The 10,059-nt window shown below is 40.7% G+C and overlaps 1 protein-coding gene across 1 annotated transcript; it reads right to left on the reverse strand.

The window, feature by feature from the left end:
- Positions 1–618: 618 nt before the first annotated feature.
- LOC143567015 (putative mitochondrial protein AtMg00860) lies at positions 619–927 on the reverse strand. The gene has a single exon (XM_077053569.1). The coding sequence runs from the start codon at positions 925–927 to the stop codon at positions 619–621; it is 309 nt and encodes a 102-aa protein (XP_076909684.1).
- Positions 928–10,059: the final 9,132 nt, after the last annotated feature.

The raw sequence follows: 10,059 nt of genomic DNA on the forward strand, positions 1-10,059 counted from the left end.
GAATATGTACTATCGGATAGGGTTTCTAGAAGGAATGACAGCTGTCCTAGGTTGGCAGGTCTATAAATAGAATAATTAGGGCACGCCGCCAAAAAACGGAGAGCGAGACACGAGAGACAGAGAGGATAAGACCGACACATTAATTAAGGGAATATTTTGTGTGTGACGGCTGTCCTAGGATTCCTCCTAAACCCTAATCGACTATCCTTTTGTATGATTAACGTAAATGGAAATCTTTTGAGTGAATCCTTCGTGTGTCTTCGTATTTTGAATATTCACTGCAACCGTATGTTTGTTATTGATTCCGTCTTTAACAAACGGTCATCTTTCTAAACATAGTAACCCGTCATTAACTCGCTTGTCAACACGATTAATTTTGTGTGAGTTATGACATGATTGATTAAGATCCGATCCGAAACGACCTGACAGCCAGGACCAGCTATTCAAGCATCGAGTATCTGGTTTCTAGGTCTATCAACGTCCTACTGACATAATAAATTGGGGTTTGAACGCTCTTCCTGTCTGTTAGTAGTACTGCCCCAATGGCGATATCAGTTGCTGATAAGTACAGTGTCAAAGGTTATCCCGCCAGTGGTGTTGTTTGGGTAGGCAACTCCATTAAGCATTTTTGACCTCCAGGAATGCTTTTTCAGCTTCCGCGGTCCACTTGAAATGTGCCTTCTTGAGGCAATTTCTCAAAGTTGAAACAAACGGGTAAGATTTAGCTGCATGATTTGCTAAGAATCTGTTTGGTGCAACTAATATTCCATTAAGTGTTTGCACTTCTTTAAGGGAAAGAGGAGAAGGCCTGCGGGCTACTTCCTGGACTTTATCTGGGTGGGCCTTAAAACCCCCGCCTGTAATAATCACTCCTAAAAATTTTCCCTCTTCCATCCCGAATGAGCACTTGGCTGGATTCAACTTCATGTTGTACTTCTCAAAGTTTCAAATGTTTCTTCTATGTCTCTCAGCATTTGATCTTCTTCGATGCATTTTTTCACCAAGTCGTCCATATACACCTTTAAATTCTGACCAATCTGATTCTTGAAAGCTTGATCCATCAATCGCTGATATGTAGCACCCGCATTTTTCAATCCAAAGGGCATCATTTTGTAACAAAATGTGCCTTGGTATGTGCGAAACGCTGTCTTGTCCTCGTCACATGCCGCCATGTGGATCTGGTGATTGCCCTTGTAGGCATCGAGGAAGCATTTAAACTTGAACGGGGCCACAACATCGACTTTGAGATTAATTTCGGGTAATGGATAACAGTTTTTTGGGCATGCCTTGTTCATGTCTTTAACGTCTATGCACATCTGCCATGTTCCGTTGCTGTTTGGAACGATGACCGGATTAGCCACCCATGTTTGATACTTGATTTCTCGAATGATTACAGCATGAAGGAGATCTTGCACTTGCTCATTCATAGCTTTCGTTTGTTCTGGACCCATCTTTCGCTTCTTCTGAACAATCGGCATGAACGCTGGGTTCACCCTTAATTTGTGTTCCGCAATATTACGTGGGACACCGTTCATGTCGGCAGGTTGCCAAGCGAAGATGTCCATACTCTTAATTACTAACTGCTTCAAGAAAGTTCTCACTATCTCAGAGATAGCAGGTCCAATCACAACTGTCTGATCCGGGAATTTTTTGTTCAATACCCACTTTTCTGGTTCAGTCCTCTGAACTTGCTTTGGAATTTTGCTGGGTTTCGAACTTTCTGTTGCAAAATAGTGTTGGTTAACATGAATGATTGCTACGCCTGTGCGGGTCAGAACTCCTACCGCACCGTGAGCTGTAGATGGGTGAGCGTTAAAGTCACCAATTGCCTCTCGTCCTAAAATGATATCATTCTCAGACGTTGCTGGCAAAACCAAAAACTCAACCTCTTCGGTTCTCGAATGGATTCCGTCACTGAGAGTGACTGGAAAAGATATCACCCCTCGAGGGTGCATCAACTCCCTTCTGTTTTGGACAAAAATCTACTAAGGATATTAAATCCAAATTCTTTTAGTGAGGTTTAGTGCTAACTTGATAACAATGGATATGTGAACAAAATGAGCATAAACACCGTGATTTGTTGCAAGGAAAAACCCCTTGATTTTGATTAGATAAAAGGAAAAATCCCGGGTGATGACAACTCGTCGATCACCACTTTATTAATATCAAAAAAGGTTACAAATGGTGGAGACTGCTCAAGAGTGTGTGTAATAAATGTGTTTTCTAACTGATCATTTATCTCGATTATAAACAAAAAATGATAACTAACTAAATCCTACTTTCAGGCCACCATTCCACTAGCCATTTCTTCATCATTGACCACGTGCGAAAGTCTTCCAGTAGCGCAAGAATAGGATGACTTAGTCCTCCAGCTGTTATATTTAACAAACACAACACCATTCAAATACAACTATTAGTAAACATATAATACCAAGAATCCTTGATCCTTTACAATCCGGAACATATCGTAAGGATAATTGATCCACAAATCGATCAAGGATAGAGGATCCTCAGCATAAATTTTATTCCCTAACAATTGCCCCCAAAATGACGGGTGTTTATGCTTTACAGCTGGCATTTTGAAATTTGACAATCCTGCAAAAAGATTAATGGATTAGACATTTGCCAGAGATAATTATTATCAAACCCTTGAATTTCAACTGTCGCCGCCTATAACCACATATTTTGGCAACTCTTCAGGTATCCTTCTTCTTCTCAACCTTTTAACATAATATTCTGAAAAATGTCTGTCGCATCTTCTTCTTCTCCCTATAAACGATTCGACGAATTCTCCGATTCCAAGCTATTGGAGATGCAGCCTAAAAACCTGATCACAAATCCCTCTATGGAGATTTGTAAGTTCACTGACCCTAAAATCGATGAGTTCCGACCATTATTTCCACTGGAAATTGTTTTCCGACCATAAGACTCGTCGATTCAATGTGACGTCTACTCACAGACCTGAGTGTGTTTTCCAGCTTGTCTGTTTCTCATCGGTTTCACTTGTCCTTTCCCTTCCTTTACCCAAAACTTCTTCGAATCAACCAGCATGTCATACATCCAAGCTATGCCTATGGTTTGGAGAGTCTTGAGCACTATTGAAAGAATAATAGAGGAGAGGAAAATCGAATTTGGTGTCCAAGAGTTGGCTCATCTGTATACCCTAACTACCCACGACTCAAATTGTTTTTTGTTGAAATCCAAACCTCTTCAACCCAACCCGATTTCAAAAGTAACCTTAAATGATTCCTCCTGGAGGAACCAGTTTTTCTTTGTGAATCGAAACTCCTTACCCGGTGGCACTGATTTACCTTTGACTTAGGTTAAAAAGTGTAGGATCCTGGATCCCTAGGCAAAGAAATAATCCTTGGAGATTGTTCTAGTCCTTAATTTTTCTTTTTTGTCTATAGTTGAAAACTTTGCTTCACTGGCTAAGATACCTGGAATGGAAGAAAGAACGAAGACCATGACTACTAGAGCCAAGTCAGTTGCTTCCAAAAGATTGAGGTCTTCCGAGCCCGAGACCCACTTCGATATGATCCTCACTGCAAGCATCCTGTATCCAGATGTATTGAATTTTAAGGATCCAATATCCTTCTAACTTTCACTTAAATATTGACCACAGGCTATAAACGCTTGCAAGGATCATTAGAAGAAGATTGTGAACCAAATGAGTGAGAAGCTGTCCGTGATGGGAAATGTTGTGGTCACCAAGGACAAAGTCATAACCCAGTTCTCGAAAGACAAGAAGCGGTTGGAGGATCAACTATCCTCAGTAGAAGCCCAACACCAAGAAGAGGTGAAACAGGCTACCGAAGAAGCAAAGATGTGGGCTGCCTGGTCAGTGCTGCAGGCAAGGATCAAGATGGCGACAGAGGCTGGTGATCCTGCCTTCGACAAGGCTGTTTGGGATGTTGAGAAGTGGAAAGTGACCTTGGCGACTTTAGGTGGTGAAGAGAAAGTGGAGATGGCTGATGGAGCTGGAACTAGCAGAGCAAAGGAGGTGGTGGAGACTAAAGAAGGAGCAGGTGCAGCAGAGGGTGAGGAGGGGATAATGAAGACAAGGCCTGAGCCCATTCTTGTCTTTTCCTTTATTGATGTTTTTATGGATTATGTGTTATGGTTTGTAACAGACAATAGTAATTAGGTTGAAGGATCAGTGAGCCTTAAGACAATTTCAAGGGGTGGCAAAGGTGGATGGATCATCTGTTTGTGGGGATAACGCCTTTGTTGCCCCTGTTTTCTTTATTTTCATTCACTCTATAAATAGTTAGTAACACCTACTTAACCCGGGTGGATGGTCCATCTTTTCGAATGGTGAAATCCAGGTTAAGGATTTTGGATAAGTCCAGGTGACTTATGTTAATAATCTAAAAGACTATTTGCTTGTTATTTGTTATTTTGAAAGTTTGTTTGATATATTCTTATCTTTATTGAGAATTTTAAGAAATAATCTTGAGTAAAAAATTTTAGGATAGAATATCCTTGTGAAAATATTTATAAAAATTTTAGGATAGAATTTCCTTGTGAAAAATAATTTAAAGGATTTAAATCCTTAAGCAAAAAGGTTTATAAGGATCTTAGAATGTAAATTGACAAGTAAGAATCATACCATAAGGTCTAATTAGACCTAAGTTACCATAAGTAGTGACTCTTCCGTGATCCTTGTAGAAATAAGTTAAGGATTTTGAATTCACAAGTCTTGATTCTCGTGATTGAACTTAGAACATCTGTTGCAAAGAACTCATAAGATTAATTAGGATTTGACCCACAAACTGGGGACAAGCCCATAAATAAACTGGGGACAAGCCCATAAATAAATTGAAGACAAGCCTGTGAACTGGGGACAAGCCCAAACTGGGGACAAGCCCAAAAACTGGGGACTGACCCAAGATACGTATGTTAACTGGGGACTCGCCCAAAAAAGGTTTAGCCCAAACGTGAGATAACATGAAAATGTTATAAACAGGTGGTATGGTATGTCTACCATACATCGTAGGATCCTCCATATAGCCGAAGACAACGAAATTGTCAGCCACTAAGCATGTACTAGTCCCGCTGCCCTGGACTATACGTTGGATAGAGTGCGCTCCAGGCGAGAGTGTAGAAACTCTAATTTATAAGAAAGGCGAAAACTTTTAAACCTTAGAAGATATGACCATCGGGGGTCATACCTTAATCGTGGGCTAGGCCAAGGGAAGTAGTAAAGTACCTTAAACGTGAAGGAGAGGTGGCCAACCTCTTAGAAATTTGAACATCTTACCAATATCCTGCATTGTTACTTAAAACTTGGAAATAACAAATGTTAAGAATATGTTATCCTTAAAATAAATAAAAATCTTAAATGACTAAGTGATCAGATAGATATTACCGATTTTAGGATCCCTGATCCTTTAAGGATACTCGATCCTCAGAGGATACTTGATCCTGATCAGAAAAAGTGTTTCTTGAGGTGGATAGCATTCCAAGCTCTTGGTAACATGTTGCCTGCCATAGTGAGCAAATGATATGCCCCCTTTACTGCTTCCGACTCGATCAGATAAGGACCTTCCCAATTAGGTGCTAGCTTCCCATCTGCCGAATTGGTTGTATTCTGAAAGGTTTTCCTCAAAACTAGATCTCCTTCTTGAAATCTTCTTATCCTTATACTTTTGTTGTAGCCCCAGTTACCCTTTGTTGATAAGCTGCCATTCTGATCTTGGCTAGGTCTCTGAGTTCTTCCACAGCATCCAAGACTTGGAGAACGATTTATCTATTGGCCTCAGGATCACGGATGCTTGTTCTGGCTGTGGGAACCACCATCTCTGTAGGGATTACTGCTTCTGATCCAAACACCAATGGGCAGGGTGTTTGGCCAGTTGCATTCTTGGGTGTTGTCCTATCAGCCCAAAGAACATATGGTAGCTCTTCGGCCCACTTGCCTTTCTTGGATCCTAGTTTCTTCTTCAAATTTTTGATGATGATCTTGTTACTTGACTCTGCCTGGCCGTTAGCTTGAGGATGAACCAGAGTATAGTTAATCATCTTAATGCCCCAACTGTCACAAAAGTTAGTGGTTCTTTTTCCGATAAACTGGGAACCATTGTCATAAATAATTTCTGAAGGAATGCCAAATCTAGTAATAATATTTCTTTTAATGAAGGATATCAACTCTTTCTCGCGGACTTGAACAAAAGCTTCTGCTTCTATCCACTTTGAAAAGTAATCAGTCATTGCAAACATGAATACTTTTCCTCCTGGGGCCTTAGGTAGCTTACCAACAATATCCATGCCCCACTTCAAGAAAGGCCATGATGAGGATATAGGATATATAGGTTCTGCTGGTTGATGAAGGATGTTTGCATGCCTTTGACAAGCATCACATTTCTTTGAGTATTCCATGGCGTCTCTCTTCATTGTTGGCTAGAAGTATCCTGCTCTTTGAATCCTAGAAAACAGAGCTCTACCTCTAGTATGATTACCACAATCTCCTTCGTGAAAGTCTTTGAGCACCTCTTGAATTTTAGGGTCCTCAATACACCTTAAAGATGGACCTGCAAGAGATTTCCTATACAGAATGTCATGTAATAAAATGTATTGTGATACCTTAAGTTTGAAGGACTTCGGATTCTCTGTGACTGGAATTTCTCCATCTTGGATGTATTTTTTGATTGGGAGGATCTAGGATCCTTGGTTATTTGAGTTTGATGGATCCTAAAGTATGATTTGTTTGTCAGTTGTTATCTCCCCAACTTCTTGTTCTCCTATTGCTGGCGAGAGTATATGGATGATTGGGATCTTCGTGTCTTCGGGAATCTTCAAAGATGAAGCTAAATTTGCCAAAGCATCTGCCCCAGCATTCTCTTCCCTTGGTACCTGATCAATACTAAACAATTCGAAGGATTTTGCTAATTCCTTCACAACATCTAAATATTTGATTAGTTTTTCACCTTTAACAGCATATGAGCCATTAAAGTGATTAGCTATCAACAATGAATCTATATACTTGAAGATACCTGATCCTCATGCGTTTAGCGAATTGCAAACCTGTGATTAGAGCTTCATACTCTGCCTCATTATTTGTCGCTTGGAACTCACAGTCTATAGACTGGGGTAATATGTCCCCATGTGGCGATTTCAGTAGGATACCCAATCATGTTCCTCTTACATTGGAAGCTCCATCTGTGAAGAGGATCCAAGGATCCTTGGTTTCTTCTAATTGCAGAACTTCTAAATCAGCTTCTTTTTGCATGTCACTGCTGAAAGCAGCCACAAAGTCTGCTAGTGCTTGCGTTTTGATGGTTGTTCTAGGCTCATACTGAATATCATATGCACTGAACTTCATGGCCCACTTAGCCATCCTTCGTGACAATTCTGGTTTTCTAAGCACATTCTTCACAGGATAATTAGTTCTCAAAATAATAGTATGCGTTTCAAAGTAATGTCTTAATTTAGTAGAAGCCATAATAAGTGCAAGAATTAATTTTTCTAAATGAGAATACATGGCTTCCGCATCTAAAAGACTTTTACTTACATAATAAACAGGATGTTGTTCACCTTCGTGATCCTTCACTAGGACGGCACTTACTACATTTTCTTAAACAACTAGGTACAGATATAAGCATTCTCCATCCACAGGCTTCATCAAAGCTGGAGCCGAGGATAAGTAATCCTTTAAGGCTTTAAGTGCAACTTCAAGCTTCTCCGTCCATTCGAACTTCTTGTTTTTCCTAAGGATGTCGTAGAAATCTTTGCACTTCTCCGAGGATCTGGAGATGAATCTGTCGAGAGCATCTATTCTTCCCGTCAGCCTCTGGACATCCTTAGCATTCACAGGGGATTTAAGATTGATGATGGCTTCTATCTGCTCGGGGCTTTCTTCTATCCCTCTTTTAGTCACCATGTATCCTAGAAACTTTCCAGCCTTAACACCAAAATGGCATTTTGACGGGTTGAGTTTCATGTTATACTGTTCGAGGATATTGAATGCTTCTTCAAGATCTCTGAGGTGATCCTCAGCTCTCTTTGACTTCACCACCATGTCATCTATGTAGACCTCCATGGTCTTGCCTAATTGATCCTTAAACATCATGTTGACTAATCTTTGGTATGTTGCCCCTGCATTTCTTAGTCCAAATGGCATAGCAATATAACAGTATATGCCAATATGAGTCATGAATGTTGTATCCTCTTGATCAGACCGTTCCATCTGAATTTGTTGAAATCCAGAGGAGGCATCCATAAAGGTAAGCATCTCGTTTCCTGCCGTTGCATCCACTATGGAATCTATATATGGCAACGGAAAAGGATCCTTGGGGCATGCCTTGTTTAAATCAGTAAAATCGACACACACCCTCCACTTTCTATTCTTTTTTTAAACAACAACCACATTAGCTAACCATCGAGGATACTTAACCTCTCTGATCATACCGGCCTTCAGAAGTTTTTCAACTTCTTCTTGTATGATCGCGTTCCTCTAAGGAGCGAATTTCCTTCGCTTCTGATGGACGGGTTAAACAAATAAGTCAAGATGTAATTTGTGAGTAATTACCTCTTTAGAAATACCTGTCATGTCTGAATGTTTGAAGGAAAACGTGGACTTTCTTTGTTTTAGGAAGGATATTATATCCCCCTCGATCTCACTAGGGATACTGGATCCTAGGAACACCTTCATATCCAGATCCTCAGGATCCAAGGACACCTCCTTTATGTCTTTCTCCCGAGCTTCCAACACGTCCCTAGGATGTTGCTGTGGTTGCTATGCTATCGTCTATTTAGCTGCTGACTTTATTGATGAAGAATAGTAGTTCTTGGCTTCGACTTGGTCACCATCTATCCTTACTACTCCCCAAGGAGTTGGTAGTTTGATGCATTGATGGTAAGTAGAGGCCACAGCCTGCCCAAAATAACATTGCAACAAGGAAGGTTATCTATAACACAAAAGTTTTGGTAAGGATTTAACCCTTCAATGTATATTGGGAGTTTGATGTCCCTCAATGTTTTGTTGGTTTCACCAATGAAACCCACTAGCACCGATGTACTTGGGATGATCTCCGAGTATGGTATATTCATCTTCTGAAGCACATTGTGTTGGATGATATCGACCGAGCTTCCATCATCAACTAGGATCCTACGTACATAATGGTTAGAAATAAACAAAGTAAAAATCAAACCGTCATGATGGGCATCCTGGATGCTTGATTTATCTTCTTCATCAAAGAAGATCCTTTTGTTTGTTGTCAAGGAGGTGGATATAACCGGCCGTTCCCCGTTATCCAACTTGGTCTCCTTAGCCAGCCTCTTATCAGCGGAGAAGGAAGTTCCACATATGTCTGAGCCTCCGGAAATGAAGTTGATCACCTGAGCATCTGGTGGGGGGCGGAGTTGCGTTTTGAGGAACCTCTCCAGGATCCTGGATCCTGGACTTTTTTCTTCCCAACAGTTCTTTTAAATGGCCCTTACTCATGAGGTATCCAATTTCTCTCCTTAAACCGATGCAATCGTCCGTCATGTGGCCAAAATCCTCATGGAAAGCACACCATTTGGATTTGTCTCTGAAGGTGGTTGACTTCTCGTTCTTTCGGGGCCACCTTGCCTTCTCCCCTAGATCCTTCATGACACAAATCAAGCTGTGGGTATCTACGGAGAAGCAATATTCTGAGATGCTGGGGTAATCCTTATCATCATCTCTATCTTCAACTGCCCAAACATTTTGATTGTTGAATTTGGAGTACGGCTTCGAATTATTGTTTCTATATGAGGATACTTTATTCTTGTTAGGGGATTCTTGCTTCATTTGAGCCCCTAACCGTTCTTGGATCCTTTTGTCATCTTCCAGTCGTATGAACCTCAATGCTCTGTTCCGTACTTCATCCAAAGACCTGCAAGGAGTCATCACAAGATCATCATAAAAGGGGTTGCCCTTCTGAAGTCCCATCTTGAATGCTTCAACAGCAGTAGCCATGTCAAGGTTAGGGATTTCCAGGGCTTTTCTGCCAAACCTTGTAACAAAATCCCTAAGGGATTCATCACTAGGTTCGATAACTCGGTATAAGTCACTAGTTAACCTTTCAAATTTCC

This window comes from Bidens hawaiensis, unplaced genomic scaffold (assembly GCF_021521415.1).
Source record: "Bidens hawaiensis isolate Kalapana, Puna unplaced genomic scaffold, B.hawaiensis_p1.1 tig00000097_1, whole genome shotgun sequence".
NCBI classification, from domain to species: Eukaryota; Viridiplantae; Streptophyta; class Magnoliopsida; order Asterales; family Asteraceae; genus Bidens; species Bidens hawaiensis.